At 39.3% G+C, this 17,916-nt stretch overlaps 1 protein-coding gene across 1 annotated transcript in view; it reads right to left on the bottom strand.

Moving 5' to 3' along the window:
• The window catches only part of LOC122790678 (zinc finger protein 845-like), a 368,884-nt gene that overhangs the window by 27,756 nt on the left and 323,212 nt on the right, over window positions 1–17,916 (bottom strand). The window contains exon 8 of the mRNA XM_044058201.1: window positions 5,939–6,064. Within this exon, the coding sequence (XP_043914136.1) occupies window positions 5,939–6,064 (126 nt within the window). The remainder of the gene's footprint in view (window positions 1–5,938; window positions 6,065–17,916) is intronic.

Raw genomic sequence — 17,916 nt, 5'->3', positions numbered from 1 at the left:
TCCAGCACTTGCTCAGACCTAATAGCAAGCACTAATATACCCTGACACTTGACTGCCCAGCAGGGCAAGGCTCTTTATCCACCCCTCACCAACCAAGCAACTAAGCAGCTCACCCTACTATTCAGGCATGACCAAAGGGCAACTTCAGGTGTACTCTCCAGTCCAGCTGGTGAATCTGGGTATCCTGAGGCAATGTTACAACTGCCTCATGTACACAGCCAGCCCTCCCCTCCTACCACAAAACACTAACATATGTGAGAGATACAATTATACAGCCAAACTGGAGGCTAAGGTCTCTCCACCCAAGACTGGAACAGACAGTCATGAGGAGAAGGTTAACACTTGCACCACACCTCCAGCCTCACACAGACCTACTAAACCAGCACTGGCAAAAAATACACATAAATACACAAAATCATACTTGGAGGCTCTAAATAAAAACCTGCAAAAGCATCAGAGAGCTCCAAAGCAGACACCCACAAAACCTGCACCTCCCATCACAAACCAGACAACACATAAAACACAAAATCAATGTGCCGCACAATCACAGCCCTTAAGGCGAAATAACATATCTAACAGACTAGTAATAGGAGACTCAATAGTCAGGCAAAATGACGCCCCACTCACTAGGCTGGACAAGGAGAAGGTTACTGTTAGCTGCCTATCAGGATCCAGAATCCGCCACATAACACAAGCACTCAGGTCACTCCAGAACAACTACAAATACGACTCTGTCATTGTTCATGTTGGTGTGAATGACCTGAAATGTACCTCCCTGGACTAAATGAAGAGAGACATGGAAGAGCTCTCTGATCATGTAGCCCAGGCAGATGACCCTGACCCTGAGTAGCATCCTGCCCTCACCAAGAATGATACCTCAGTATAAAGGAAAAATTATCAGTTTCAACAATTGGCTAAGCTTTTGGTGTCATTCAAAGGGGATCTAGTGTCTGTCAGCCTGGGATGACATGCTCGACAAGCCGCATTGCTTAGCAAGAGATGGCTTGCATATGTCACCCCTTGGCTTTCGAATACTGGCCAAGGCTCTTGCTGCCCCCATAGTGTCTTTTTTAGGCAAGGCTCAAAATTCAAACCCACCACCGTAAACAGCACAAGTAAAAAAATGAGGGTTATGCTACTCAACGCCAGGAGTTTAAATCTCAAAATGCATGCCTCGAAGCTCTCCTATGTATGGAGAACGTAGACATCTGTGCGGTAACTGAAACCTGGTTCAATGCTCCAGAGAGCACTACAGCACTACTGGGCTACAACTCATACCACACATTTCAGCCACAGAACATGGACCGAAACACAAAAGGAGGGGGTGTATCCATATTCATCAAGGATACCTATACCTCCAGGTTAGTGGCACAGCATGATATCTCTAAGATCATCTATGTGCAACTAACATCGGGCAAATCTGCAATGCAAATTGTGGCCTGCTACAGGCTAACTTTGAAAGAAAAATAGCCAAGGATTCGAAAGATAACCACAAAGCCTTCTTTAGCTATGTCAAGAATCTAAGTGGCAACTCGCAGATATGCTCTGAGCTAGTGCAAAATAGCACAAAATATGCTGAACCTACTGATATTGCCAACATCCTGGCAGATAGATTCAGTGCAAACTTCACCTCCCTCTCACCTTGAAAAAAGGGCCCACAACAATACCAGAAAAGTGTAGTGTCCTGGAAATCACAGAAGCACAGGTGAAAACAGCCCTTTCAAAAGCCAAAAACACAGCATCAATGGGGACAGATGGTGTCCCAGGCTGCGTCTTGCACGAACTACAGAACGAACTAACCCCCCACCTAAACAAGCTGTTAAACCTCAGCCTCTCCACAGGCTATGTGCCCACAGAATGGCACACAGCAACAGTTATTCCACTTCACAAAGGAGGGGCCACAACTGACCCTGGTAACTACCGCCCCATAAGTCTGACTAGCCTGGTCTGCAAGGCTATGGAGCGCATCATCATGGAACTCATTAACAAAGACATTTGGAACCTCCAAACACTTGACCCAACCCAGTTCGGCTTTGTTAAGGGCAGATCATGCCTACTAAACCTGGTTGACTTCAAGACAGTCACCAAGGCCATAAATGAGGGAAAGGTGGTTCACACAGCCTACCTTGATCTCGCCAAGGCGTTCAACACCATTCCTCACTCGAGTATTATAGAAAAACTCACCAGCCTGAACATAAACCCCTACGTCACAAGATGGGTTGCCAACTGGCTTACAGACAGAACTCACATGGTAAGAATAGTGGGCTCCAAGTCAGACTCTAAACCAGTCACAAGTGGTGTCCCGCAAGGCTCAGTTCTGGGACCCCTACTATTCGGCATATATTTCTCAGAAGTACAGGCATACACAGGAGGACCATGGCTAACCAAGTTCGCAGATGACTGCAAACTGGGAGCCATAACTGACTCTCCGGCTGACACGGACATCCTTCAAAAAGGCCTTACTGAGACAGACACCTGGTGTCAAAGTCATGACCTCAAGCTAAATGCCAAAAAATGCATAGTCATCCCGTTTGGGAAAGCAAAACACCCACGAATTACCACATAGGCGACAGCCCCCTTAATACAGAAGAGGTAATAAGAGATATGGGGACCCAGGTAGATAGCAATCTCTCCTTTGACAATCATACTGCCAAAGTAGTTAGGAAATCCTTCTATGTGGCCCATCTAATTACTAAGGGGTTTGCATCTAGAAATAAAGAGGTTATAGTGCCCCTCTACTCGTGACTCATCAGACCCATCATAGAGTACAATGCCCCATTTGGGATGCACCTCACAAGACACTTTCAACAGCTGGAAAGACCACAAAAGTACCTCACCAAGAAGATTACTGGCCTTAAACATATGTCCTATGCAGACCGAATGAAAAAACTCCAGCTGTACTCAGTGGCATATCGTTTACTCAGAGGTTATCTCTGCCTGACTTACAAAGCTATGTCCAACTCAGAATTGATGGACATGCTCCACCTAAAGAAATTCAAGTCACTGCGAGCCATGTGCTCTAGTGAGCTAAACCTCGCCTCAACAATAAATAGAACATGCTGGAGGGACAGATTCCTGTCACAGAGACTCCCCATGCTTTGGAACAAAATTCCTAACTACATTAGGCAGAGCCCCTCACTAACACTCTTCAAGAGAAGCCTTGACGAGTGGATGGGTAACAGAAAATACACCCCTGGGATCACTTCATTGGCTCTGCTTGACAGAGACTCAGTTAATTAATTAATGGGGTGGCGAAAGCCGACACACTCTGGCTAGGCTTAAAAATGCCCTCGAGCAGATAGCCTAGTACCTACCTATGAACCTATGAAGATGTGGTTGCTTAGTAGTTATTTGGAAAACAAGTGGTAGGGTGAGGGGAAGGAGAACTATTAAAGGCAGGTGTTTATCAAGTGCATTAAGTTGTGGAGGATATAGCTGGATAGTTGAAAAAAACAAGCTTGCAAGTGAACAGGAAGAAAGAAGATGAAATGAGAAGGACGGGCATGGAGGATGCTAATGAGGGGAAAGAAACACTGATAAAAGACAGGGTAGGACAATAGAAAAATCACTCAAACTTAGGATGCTTAAGAGTGGAAACAAACTGAGTAGAAATAACCATAGAAGAACAAGGTTCAGTGGGCTATACAAATGGAGAGCATGAGTTTAACTGGTCTGGGTAACTGGACAGAGATAAAAACCCTTTAAAGTTACCCTTGCATAAAAAGGCATGAGGTGGTGGAGATCTGCAAAGTATCGTAGCCTTCTGCACATCATCAGCATTATCATACACTTCTGCATGTCATCAGCGTTATTATATACTTTTGCACGTCATAAGCATGATCATATATGTTGGGTGAACAGAGCTGGAGGGGAGAAATGCTTGCATCATCAAGTGTAGCTGTATACAGAATTCAGACTCTCAATTAATGGGGACAAGCAGGAATGAAACAGAAACTCTACTAGAATAAGGTGACAGACAGGTTTTACTTTATCAGACAGTACATCAGATAAGAGAAGCAGAGAGTGGTACAGGATCACTGATGGAAAACTTTAGCCAAGAGGAAAAGGAAGTTTCAAACAAACGTGTCCAAAACAAGCACCCAAAGCCAACAGTGTATCACTTCAGATCTGCATAACATATTATTAAAACTCTACTTACAGCTGGCTGCATTACAAAGTAATAGCCTCAGATAAGATCACATGTTGGCAGTATACAGTTTCCTAACGGTACTTTACGTTCCACTCTATTACAAGAGTTTAGATATACTTGACCAAACTCATTAAATAAAAATGCAGAGTGAAAAATCAGCACAGCAAAAGAACTCAACCAGCAAAGCTAAACACACACACTGTCACTCATTTTTAACCAATTAAAAGAAAATAGTTGTGCCGACTGTATCATTAATATTTTGTGAAATATATAAACAGTATATGAGCTATATGCTTCTAAAATGACTAAATTATAAAGTGGGAAATAGTTTTAAAGTACACAGTAGACAAAGCATGAGGCGAAGGTGTTAACCCAGATGGTGAGGGAAGCTGGTGGGGGGCTGTGGAATATTGCAAATGATTGTTGAGAATATTGGCAGGAAGAGCTCCTCCTATTAGTGGGGTGGGGCTTACTCATAAACCAGTCTACTCCTTCACACAAACAGAAAAAAAAATGTTCCCTTCAATCTTTAAGGCGAGTATGATCTGTAACTTCCTAAAACTGTATGGACTTTGAGCCTCTCAGTATTATGCGGATTTACTGCAGATGACTGACTTTATTACCTACAGAACTGCATACAAGAAGAGGAAACTTGAATTACCAATTTTATTAAAAAGAGGGGGGGGGTGCAGAATAATTTAGCAACCACCTCCACCTGAAAATGCCAGGAGTTAGGTTATTAAAAAACTTATAAATTATCCATCAGCTGCAGTCACTTTGGTATTTTTCATAGAACACTTCTTTCCCTGGAGTGAGTTCTTTTAGGGCTAACCTCCAACTGGCTACAGATTATCCAGTGTTGTACCTCTGCTTTGTGTATGGAGTGTCCAGTGGGTGTATTGTGGGTAGGAAAATGGTGCACTTCAGGGTGAAGGATGTGACCTACAGGACAAGGGAAACTAGAACTGTATCAGTATCTATATCAGTATCCTTTAACAAACATCTTGGTGAATGGGTACCTGTCTAGCGCATCCTTCCTGCACTGCAACAGAGACAGGTACATGCATGTAATGCAGATAGGGATATACATGTAACACAGGCAGGGATATGCATGTAATGCACACAAGTACATGCGTGTAACACAGACAGGGATATGTGTGTAATGCAGACAGGGATATGCATGTAACGCACACAAGTACATGCATGTAATGCAGACAAGTACATGCATTCAATGCAGACAGGGATATACATGTAACGCAGACTGGTGCATGCATGCAATGCAGGCAGGTATATGCATGTAACAGACTGGTATATGCATTTCACTGCATTTTATTGAATCCTGCTTGGAACTGGATAATTATTCCGATTAATCCAACATGTTTCAGACATTACAAGGAGAGAGGTCAAGGAAAGCAGAAACTAAAGGAATATGTAGTTAGTATTGTTCTCCACATTTCTTATCTGGGGAATAATCAAAGAAAACATCATCACAGATAATTTATGTGAAAAACTGTGTTTTAAAATGCCCTGCACAATCAAAAGTATGGATTTTTTATGAGCATTTGTGCCAAAAGAAAAAAGAAAGCAATGTTGTGCATAATGTCCCCAGGTTTTCCATCACATCTACCAACTGCTAGCTCAACTCTTAGAATACAGTTATTGTATCATATGTATCATAACATCCTACCTTCAGTCTTTGATTCTGTAGATTTTCTCCCATTTTCCTAAAAAGCTATCAATATCATTAGAAAACAATTTCATAAAAATGCATTATTAATGACAACTTACCTGTGAGCTTATTTTCAATATTATCTTTCTGTTCTCTATCATTTTTCCCCACCACATCACTCCTTGGCAGTTCTTTATAATCTGCTTTAAGTAGCAACAGTAATTTCTCTATGGGAATTCTGTATCCTGCACATAAAAGTCCACAAGATCACATTAAATACTATTTATTGATATCCCAGAAAAAAATAATCAGCAATCAAACTCTTACAAACATCCAATTTAAACAATCACAACAAGACAACCAGTACACTTTCTATTCAAGATTTGTGTTACTACTCTGTACAGGTAAAGACTTTATCAACAATTAAGGTGATTAGATTACAGCTTTTATCACAGATCATCAGTACATACGGTGAACTAAGCTGGAATCTACAGTCTTTGAACGTGCAGTATTAACTTGGCTCAGAGTCATCTAGCTGTGCGATTAAAATACACTTTAACAATATATAGCACAGAACCACTTACCTTCATTCAGCAGTTTCCTGGGGTTCTGTGTTGCACCCCATCCTAGTCTCTTTCTTTATAAACTGCCCTATAGCTGATCTCATATAGCATGGATAATTATAGCATATTCCTTCTCCTGGACTGGCTCATTAGCATTTAGAGTTCAATACGCAAAAAAAACAGGCGACAGTTGAATATAAAAAAGCACCTTTATAAAACACAAAGCTTTCGGGAAACACCCTTTCTCAATGATTAACATAAGGTTCATTAAAACATTCAGTTAAATACACCCAAAAGACATCACATGACCTGCAGCCAAGATCATCTGATCAAGAAATCAATTAAGAATAAAAGATATACATATATTTTTCATATATACAAAAATGTGTAAAAACCTCTCATATACAAATACTAAATACATATAAATACTGAATACATGAAAATATGTACATATATAGATATCATTTTAGCTTAGTTTGTTGTATTTTAACCAATATAGGTTTCAGAGAAACAGCTGTATTTAAACCTGGGTATATATCAGCTGTCAGACGTATGATCCATTCATATTCTCTTGTGTCCAACAAGTTACTTATATCTCCACCTCTAGGGGGTTTATATACCATATCTATAACTCTAAACTTAAACTTATGGTCCTCACCCAAATCTCTAATATGTTTACAAAGCGCATTATTTTCACTTCCTGATCTATGTGTTCTATGATATGTTGTTTTCTCAACATAGGCCATGAAATACAAATAACCTTTAGTTATTGGATTTATTATAGAACCCAGTTCAATACCAGTAATAGGAACTATATCATTATAGCAACAAAAGTTCCTCTCTTAGTCCCTATAGACTGATTGTCAGTATTAATATTAAAATCTTTATAACACAACAAACTTTTTAAAGATCTTTTGTTCCTATAAGCAAAGAATGGCCTAGTACCTACCAGTGCCCCAATGTCTTCCTGTGCCAATAGCACTTTCCAATATTTACTTATAATATTCTTAACCATATGCGATCTAGTGGTATAAGAAGTAATAAACCTCAACTTCTTATCTCCAGATAAAGCAGTCAAATTCCTGTTAGATGGCATCTGTTTCAGGAAAACTGCTTCAGTAGTATTCATCCTACTAACACACATAAGTTGTGCTTTAACTATGCCCTGAAACACATGTTTTATGTATAGAAGTAGTAATAACATTACCTTCTAGTGTCAAATCAACATGTAAAAAGTTTATATGAACATTAGAGCATTCCATCTTGAACTTTAGAAAACTAGTAGTACTATTAAGATGAACAACAAATTCTGTAAGTTCAGATAGAGAGCCTCCCCAAATAAAAAAACAATCATATACAAATCTTTGGTAAAAGCTAATATTATCATTCATGTATCTCTCCCCATCAAAAATATGTATTTTCTCCCATTCATGTAACACTATATTAGCATAAGTATTTGCTACAGGGGTACCCATTGCTATGCCTGTTAATTGCAGATAATATTCTTCATTAAACATGAACACATTATACAACATGAAGTAACATACTAAAACAGGATTCAAGAAATCATTAGGAATAACGGTAACAATGTTTTAATTTTGCAATGGGACAATAGGGATTTAGTTGTTTGAGACAATTGGTCTCATTGGTGGATTATCTCTAGATTTGTGGACCTTGGGGATGCCATAAAGTTGAGGTATTACAGACAGTAAAAAATGGAATAAATCTAAAGAAATAAAATACACATATTTATCAAATATGATATACTTAAATTCAAAACAGAATCAAAATATTGTGTCTATCCATAATTACAAGTGAGGTTATAATTCTTTTTACAAGCATCAACTCATTCTCACATAAATCATTAAAAGCCTAAAATGAGTTTCAAGCTTATAGATCTAATAAACATTTTCAAATCAGTAAGAATATTTACAATATCATCACCACAAGTAGGAATAAACCCCAGTCCTTAACAATGTTCAGTTGTTAACTTAATGGAGGATAGATTTAATATACCTGCCTTTATCTAAAGGACTGGAGTTATTGTCCAACTGTGTCGATGGAGATGCTCTCAAGATGTAGATCTAGAAACAACAGTACGCTCACTGCTCCGCTTGCTGAAGCTGAAAAGGCTTACTGAAAAGTTTAAACCATTTTCTGTTGTTAAACCATTTGTAGGCACACTATCAAGTCTGCTCTCTCTCGCGCTTGTTGCTGACACATCTCCAGTCAGGAACGTATGGCCATCTCTGAATTCTAGAAGGTTCCTTAAGGTACACCTCGTGGTAACCTTTATGAATTCCCAACTTAGTGCTCAGCTTTTGCTTACTAGGTGTGTAAATATTTTTTTTTTAGAATCTATGGTAATTGCTGTGCAGTTTGCACATTTTCAGGAGTGGTTTTATCATTACAGTGTTTATATTTTACTCACAATTACACGTTTTAGTGCTCCTTTCATATTTGTGAATAAATGTTTTGCAGAACCTGTGGCAATTTCTTTGCATTTTGTATATTTTGCAGGAGTTATTTTATCATTTTTTGCAGCGCTTAGCTTGTATTTTTATCCACAACTATATGTTTTAGTGTTCATTTCATAACAAGTGAGTAACTGTTTTTTGCTGAACCTGTGGCAATGTTTGTGTAGTTTGTATATTTTTCTGTAGTTATTCTGCCATTTTTTTGTTTATGTTTTTCACTAGTTAAAGCACTGAGACCTGATTAGTTGTTTATGCCATAATTGTTATAGAATACTTTTGTACTGTTTTACACACACACACACACACACACACACACACACACACACACACACACACACACAGATATATAGACAAATATAATGTATTATAACATAATTTGTTAAGATTTTTGTCTTGGGCTGCTCTTGCATAAACTGATAAAGTGATCCAGGTGTCAAGTGATAGTGCTTTTCTCTGTTTACCAGGTAAGTTACTATTTTTGTAGAACCTACAACAACGTCTGTACAGTTTGCTTATTCTTCTCATGTGTTTTTATCACATCTACCTTGTTTTGCTTTCATTTTATCCACCATTACAAATTTTAGAGTTCATTTCACAGCTGCTAGGATATTAACTTTTTTTGTAGAGCCTGCTGTAATATATGTTCAGTTTGTATATCTCTTTGATGTAAACTGTTACTTTTAACTCTCACACATTTTACACTTTTACCAGCTAATTAAAGAGTTGAAACTTAACTGTTTACAGCATATTAATTTCTGGGGATTACTTTCAGACAGGGGCGGCTCGTGCTATAGGACTGCAGGACTGCAACCCCCCCACCTAGAAACGAAGAAGAAAAGGGAAATAAAACAGAAAAGAAACATAAAATGAATGAGTCCAGAACTCCACGCATGCATGCTGTGCTTGGAGTTCCGGGTACTCTCTCAAAACTCCAGACTGCTCTGCCAGGCAGTCCGGATAAGGGAGAAAAGCATCCCTGCCCTGCAGCACAGAAGTCTGTGCGGTGATGACTGCGGAACAGAATGACACGGGACTGCATCGTCAGCAGGCTGGGGCTCCAAGCCTACTCTCGTGGGAAACCAGCATCATCGCCAGGCAGAGAAAACTACAAGGAGGACTGGAAACTCAGCCATTAGCTTGCATGGGCTTAGAGTGGATTTCTGTGTAGACGGGAACGGAGACTATTGCTGAACTAATTCAGGACAAGAAATGTGTGTGTGTGTGTGTGTGTGTGTGTGTGTGTGTGTGTGTGTGTGTGTGTGTGTGTGTAACGGAGACTACTGCCGAACTAGTTCAGGTCAAGTAAGTGTGTGTGTGTGTGTGTGTGTGTGTGTGTGTGTGTGTGTGTGTGTGTGTGTGTGTGTGTGTGTAAAAAACAGACTACTGCTGAACTAATTCAGGTCAAGGAAGTGTGGGTGTGTGTGCGCGTGTGTGTGCGTGTGTGCGTAAAGGAGACTACTGTTGAACTAATTCAGGTCAAGGAAGTGTGTGTGCGTGTGTGTGTGTGTGTGTGTGTGTGTGTGTGTGTGTGTGTGTGTGTGTGTGTGTGTAAAACGGAGACTACTGCTGAACTACTTCAGGTCAAGGAAGAATGTGTGTGTGTGTGTGTGTGTGTGTGTGTGTGTGTATGTGTGTGTGTGTGTGTGTGTGTGTGTACGTGCAATGGAAACTACTGCTGAACTAATTCAGGTCAAGGAAGTGTGTGTGTGTGTGTGTGTGTGTGTGTGTGTGTGTGTGTACGGAGACTACTGCTGAACTAATCCAGGTCAAGGAAGTGTGTGTGTGTGTGTGTGTGTGTGTGTGTGTGTGTGTGTGTGTAACGGAGACTACTGCTGAACTAATTCAGGTCAAGGAAGTGTGTGTGTGTGTGTGTGTGTGTGTGTGTGTGTGTGTGTGTGTGTGTGTGTGTGTGTGTGTGTGTGGAACGGAGACTACTGCTGAACTAATTCAGGTCAAGGAAGTGTGTGTGTGTGTGTGTGTGTGTGTGTGTGTGTGTGTGTGTGTGTGTGTGTGTGTGTGTGAGGAATGGAGACTACTGCTGAACTAATTCAGGTCAAGGAAGTGTGTGTGTGTGTGTGTGTGTGTGTGTGTGTGTGTGTGTGTGTGTGTGTGTGTGTGTGTGTGTGTGTGTGCGCGTGTGTAACGGAGACTTCTGCTGAACTAATTCAGGTCAAGGACATCTGTGTGTGTGTGTGTGTGTGTGTGTGTGTGTGTGTGTGTGTGTGTGTGTGTGTGTGTGTGTACTGGAGACTCCTGCTGTACTAATTCAGGTCAAGTAAGTGTGTGTGTGTGTGTGTGTGTGTGTGTGTGTGTGTGTGTGTGTGTGTGTGTGTGTGTGTGTGGAACGGAGACTACTGCTGAACTAATTCAGGTCAGGGAAATGTGTGTGTGTGTGTTTGTGTGTGTGTGTGTGTGTGTGTGTGTGTGTGTGTGTGTGTGTGTGTGTGTGTGTGTGTGTGTGTGTGTGTGTGTGCGTGTGTGTGTGCGTGTGCGTGTGAGTAAAATGCACCAGAGAACATATGGTGGTGGATAGAGAATACCGCAGGCTTGAACCCTGTAACATGGATGCAAGTGGCAAGGGCCTGAATTCCCTACCCACCACCATTTGTAAAAATAAGTTTGCAGATTTTTCCTCATATTTGTTCTGTTCCTCATAAAATCTGTGGTTTCTGTAGGTTTGTTTTTCCTTGTGCAGTCAGTAGTGCAGCGTTGCACTGGTAGCATTGTTGCCCGACAGCTACAGGTTTTCTGGTTGTATTCTTGGCTTGAGTGCCTTGTGTGTGGAGTCTGTATGTCCTTCCATCTTACAAAGACATGTGTCTGCAGTGTTTCTCCCTGAGCATCTGCTGAAAATTGGCTTTTGTTCCAATTCAGACTTTGTTGGTTAACAAATGTTAAATAACTAAAAATAACAGGCATTGGAATTTCAGACTTCATATTCTTCAGAAAGTACATGGTAACACAAAACATTTTATTCTATCAATTTTCTAAGTTTATAACATGGGTATTTGAAATTTGTCCCTATTTTTGGGACTGTATGCCCCCATTATTGGCTTTGTCCAGTTTTTTTGTGCTAAGGTCGAGAGCTATGGTGAGAACTGAATTTGATGAATATGTTTGGGGTTTGTATTCCCCCATTATTGACTTTGTTCAGGTGTTTTGTGCGAAGAGGTTGACAGCTATAGTGAGAACTGAATTCAGTAAATGGTAGCCATTTAAGTTTGTTTTCCTCTCTTTCACAAAACAGTTGATTTGGCATAGTGGTATGTTGCTCTGACTGTTTTGCAGAGGGTCCTGGGTTTAAGACGTGGCAGTGAAATGTATGGTGGTAACACAGCATTTTATTCTAGCAACTTTCCACCATTATACAAGCAATGTTTAAAATGTGTCCCTGGATTCTGGGCTCCCCCCCCCAAATAAATTTTGGCTTTTTCCACATTTCTTGTACTGCAAAGTTCAGAGATACAGCTGAGTGTCGAGTAGATTTTATAAGGAGCAGAGAGCTGCAGGGGAACAAAAGTTTAGTGCTGCTTATGCTCAGCTGGCTTGCATTGTTAATAGCACAAACAGGTAGTGTACTTGCTTTTGATGCAGAAGGTTGTAGGCTCTACTCCCACAGTAGGTAGATGCATTGCTCATACTGTATTATGTCGTAAAGGGGTGGACGCTGCAGTCCTTTTTGGAGAAGATACCTAGTAACTATGAACCTATTATCAGTTTGCCATCCATTCCCTATTGCGATATTATAGCTTATCATTTTTTTAATGCAACATAGGCAATTTATTCCTCAAGGGCAACAGGCACTTTATTTGTAGATGAAACAATGACATATAAAGTTGTTTGCTAGCAGCAACCTCTTCATTAGTTGCAGATTTCTTTAATGTGGAATTTAGATGACTTTTACTTCTTCAGAGATTGTGCATATTTACTGATACTGGTGACTGTAGAAGTTTGAGTAGACTTTTATGATGGAAATGTTCTGAATTGGGCAGTTTTGTCATTACTGGTGCATGCACATGTATTTTGTTTCATTGTTTACTGGAAAAACGTTCAAAACAATAAACTTAAAATGCCCTCTAACCACTGTATTGTATTTTACAAGGAATATAATTTAATACAATCAGGAAGTTGTATCAAAGAGCATGTGTATGTTTCGTGTTCAAGAGGCCTATGACTTGAAAACAGCCCAAGGTTAATCTTTATCTGCCACTGGCAAAATGCTTTTTCTTTGAATGTGGGTTTCAATGCTGTTTCAATGAATTTGTGTTTCAAGGGCAGAGAAGTTTTAATGCTAAGTCTACTTTCACTGTGAGACTGCATTACTTAGTTTAGCAGATGCATATTAATGTTTGTGCTGTAAAATGCAAAATAAAACTTTCAAATGAAATCCAAATTATCGTAGAAGTAAAGCAGTATGCACATGACAGTGTTTATGGTAAATGGGGTGAAATATCCAAGGAATGGGACATTGGAATGGCTGCAGGGGGGGAGGCTCCAATCGACCATGATTTTGTGAGGGGGGAAGGGCAGCAAACTCAAAGGCTGAACTATACCTCTCAACTGTCCAGATGTTTGCTTCTTATTTTTGGTTTGCTCCTCATAAAATTTGTGGTTTTCTGGCAAATCATTTAGGAATGAAGTCACTAAATAATGACAGACATTGAGTTTCAGACGTCATAACCTTCAGAAAAAAGCATGCTAAAGCAAGACCTGTTATTCTATCAACTGTCTTGAGTTTATACAATAGCAATTTTTAGTACTGTTTGTATGTTCCCCCAATATATTTGGCCTTGTCCAGATTTCCTGCATTAAGAGGTTGAGAGGTACATGCAAATACATCACTTTATAGAATTAGAAATATCCAAACCTCTCAACTGTCTCCAATTTTGGCTCAAAATGTTGCTCTCCCCCTAATAATCCCTCTGCAAAATGGTAATTTTGGAAGAAAATGTGGAGGAATTATAAATAACTGTAATGATCAGAGTTATAGATTACTTTTATTTCAGAAATGCATGTAGTTGCTGAAGTTAACAGTGCTAATATTAAAAAGGTGTCCCTTCTTTGACAGGATCCCGGCTGTATCATGTGGCAATCTTATATTTTTGCATCACATTTTTGGTCAGTCTTTCATAAAGTTGTTGTTTTCTGGCAAATTAGTGGCAAATCATTAAAGACTGAAGTTAGAAAATAATTGCAGACATTTGAGTTTCAGACTTCATACCCTTCAGAAAATTCATACTAATGCAAGACCTACTACTAGTCTATTATCCTTCTAAGTTTATAAGGGCAATATTTAAAAATTGTTCTTATTTTTGGGCCTGTGTCCCACTTCTATGTATGGCTTTGTCCAGATGTCTTGCTCTGAGGTTGAGAGGTCAGCCAGAGACATTTCAAATTGTGACATACTTGTTGCACCCCACTCCCCACTGTAGTGGCTTTGGATGTGTCCAAGCAAGACAAGGAGCAGTTATACAGTGTAAGTGTGCAGAGTACCCCCCCCCATCCAAGGTAGACCACAAGTACGACCGTGGCTTTTCATCCGTCTGTGATTTTGCAGAATGTTGTGTTTTTCTGTCATATTTTTATACCGTTGACTTATGCTTATTATTATTCAGAAACTACATGCTGTTGCAGTGCCCTGTTGCTCTGTGTTTAAGTAGCAATGCTTTAATGACCATCAGTTAAGCTTGTCAGAGATTGTTAAAATGCAAGTAAGCTTTAATAAGCATACTGTTAAAGAACTACCAGCATTGAAAGCCTTTTTGTTGTTGCCATGCAGGGAATATTTACATAACTAGATAACGTATAAGCCTTAGGTATTGAAATGCATATGACAGTATTTGTAATAAAGGACAGGATTACAGTATTTTCAGAAGCTCATTATATTTGTTGGAGACTTGTAGTCATCTTTACAGGCTTTACCCATAAACTAAACAGAATGCCAGTCTATCATGTGTGGTCCATAACTTGTGCAGTAATCCTTTAAGCAATTTATCTTGAGCTTGTTTCTTGTTTGCTGTTCATTTTTTTACTTTGATCATGTCTTCCCTACGAAACAAGTAGAGAGTTGTTGTCAAGCAGCAGGTCTTTTTTGGATAAGAAACATTTTTACAAGTGGGGATATCACAGAGATTGCTACATTCAGCATGTTACTTGGTAATTTTATAAAGCTGAATAAAAAAATATAATTAGAACTGCTTTTGACTGGCATTCCAGTAATGTATTTAAAAAGTTATTTCTTTTTTCATGCCTCACAACATTTGTGTTTCCATCTAGATATGAAGTAAGTTGTCATGTAGCCAATGCATTGAAATATTTTTTTTCTTCTACACTTCATTTTATCTTGATTGGACTCTCATAATGACGGTTTGGCACCCAGGGCAGCATATTTAATTAAAGTTCCAGTTGTTGTGGTTTTGAGCATAGCCCCACCTATTTTACTTGGCCACACCCCTTCCCATTGGCCCCACCCATTCAGCTGTCTCCTACAACCCCCCCTTTAATTTTAAGTCACCAGCCACCACTGCTTTCAGATGTATTGTAATTTTGTCTTTGGGCAAGGTGTATAAACCAGTAAAGAATTTTGCCTTGGGCTGCTGCTGCATAAACTAGTAAAGACATCCAGGACTCGGTGTTTGTTTCTATATTTTGCAGGTCAGTAACGATTTTTGTAGATCATACAGCGAATTCTGAACAGCTGTACATTCCTCAGGAATTTTCATGTAATTATAGCATAGCTCTTAAGTCTAATAATAGACTTATTAAGCCATGGATTGAAGACAAGAAAATATATAAAAAAAAAAACTTAACATCACAACATTCAGTACAAGTGAGAGAAATATGCACCAATAAAGAAATTAAGAATGGACAAAGCACCAAGGCTAAGGAAAGGAAAAACAAAGGAAAATCTAATAATAAAACAGAAAAAGTCAAAATAAGAAAAAAACTGTTCAGTAAGACTGGTGTGTGTGTGTGTCATAGAGGAACAAAACGGGCAGGGCTGGCAACCCAACAATGTGAATATTGGCTGTAGATGACTGTCACTGTTGAAATGACACCCTGAGGAAATGCGAGTGTGCAAAACTGCAAAAAAAGAGTTATAGATAGACAGATATGTACTACACTCCGCTTTAATGTCATCTAATCATGGGACCAGATACAATAATGGGTTAATTAATTAATTAATTACCTTGTATTTTAAAAAGATCTATATCTTGATCTTTGATAAGCCAAAATACCATGTTCTCACAAGGATGTTAATAACTAACATGCTGGCAACTTCTTTGCTTGTGGGCAGAGGATATAACAATCAAAAAGTAAAGCTACAAATCCTACAGTTGCCTATACGGGCCATGGGAGCCAGTCATATCTTGGACTAGAAGTATCCCTGTGGAACCCTTTTCTTTTGCACAGTTCTAGTTACCAGTGCCATGTTAGTTTATGGTGAAGCAAAAGTATTCTTCTTTCCTGCCGCTAGGGAGCAAAGCTACTTGCTAGAGAATTTTCCAGCAGGTTAGATTTGGTCAAGGAATGAAAGAAGCCTGGAGACAATTCATTCTGGATCAGACCTTTATTCAGTGCAGTTAGACAGATGAGCACTTTCTGGGACAGTGTTCAACTGAGCTGTAATTTATCATAATCATACCTCTGAACCTGGAAACATCAAAAATCTGGACAAAGGCCCATGAAAAGTAGGCACAGCTGGCCATAAATTAGGATGTTGATCAACGTAAAATTTGCATACATTATCATGTGACCCCACTACTCCAATGGAATTGTGAGATACCAACATGAAGATTGAAGTCACTAAATAATAACAGATAATGGAAGACATTTGAATTTCAGACTTCCTATCCATCAGAAAATGCATAATCATGCAAAAATTGTTATTCTAACAACCATCTGACAAGAAACAATATTTAAAATCTGTCCGTATTTTTGGGCATTTGTCCCATCATTATTTTTGGCTTTGTCCAGACTTCTTGCTCTGAGAGATTGAGAGGTATGTGTATGATACAGAACAAAGAAAATGTAAATTGTTGGGTGAGGGGGGCAATGACAAATAACCTTTATGTAAAAGTTGCCATTTCTGGCTATACCATTGCTCACAAAATATTTAAAATGTGCTAAAAAATGAACACAGTCTTTAATGTGGATAAACATGGTCACAATTTGGAATTAAGAGAAGCACCTTTAGTTGCTGATGTATCCATGATGAAAACATCAGTTTCAACTTTCAAGAGTTCTTGAATCAAATAAATATAGACAGAAAAATCCTCAGAAACTGATTTACATATGTTGTGGAAGAGTATATGAGAGCAATATTATACGAAGTCTGGCAAAGACAAGTTAAGTGACTGTGCTAAACTTGCAAAATGTAATCAATCATAACAATCCAGACATACGACTACAATGATACACTTGTAGCTGTGATTATTCAGCTCAGACACTAAGCGCTGCCACTCCTTTGTTAACTTCCAAAGTTGCTCTCCTGATTGGAGCTAGCTGTTTACACTGAATGGCTTAAGCTCTTATGCAGCCTCCTAGAAGTAGCATGCATCTCTATGCGCTCTGTGAGAAAGCAGATAAAACTACGGAAATTCATGTGACGTGAGGGTGCCATGCAGGTTCAAACTGCATGGGATTTGACAGCTAACAGCCTGTGCAGTTCAACTAAAGCTCACATGGCACTTTGGAAGACTTGTACTCTTCCAGTTATGAGTTGCTGAGGACTTTATGTGGTGCAAAGCAACTGTGTAGGAGACAGTTCCTTTCATAAAAAAGCAAAACTTGTAGATTAAATACACAGGTGGGGAATACATATTTCTAAAGTAAAAAGACTTGGCAATCACTGGGGTACACTAGGAATTGAAAACTAAATGCGCATCTACACTAGAGGCTATTGACTAGCACTTTCAGGAGTTACACAGCAGGTAAATGGAATCAAACCCCTAGACTACAGGAAGTATCTCATTAATACAGCAGAGTCTTAATCCGCTGCATTAACTTTAACTGTCAGCCAGACATAGTTTGAATGCCAGAAGATTTAGTCTCAGG

The sequence above is a fragment of the Protopterus annectens genome, chromosome 16.part0 (assembly GCF_019279795.1).
Source record: "Protopterus annectens isolate FY-2018-M chromosome 16.part0, PAN1.0, whole genome shotgun sequence".
NCBI classification, from domain to species: domain Eukaryota; kingdom Metazoa; phylum Chordata; order Ceratodontiformes; family Protopteridae; genus Protopterus; species Protopterus annectens.
The sequence above is the reverse complement of the archived record's forward strand: the minus strand, read 5'-3'. Positions and strand labels throughout refer to the sequence as shown.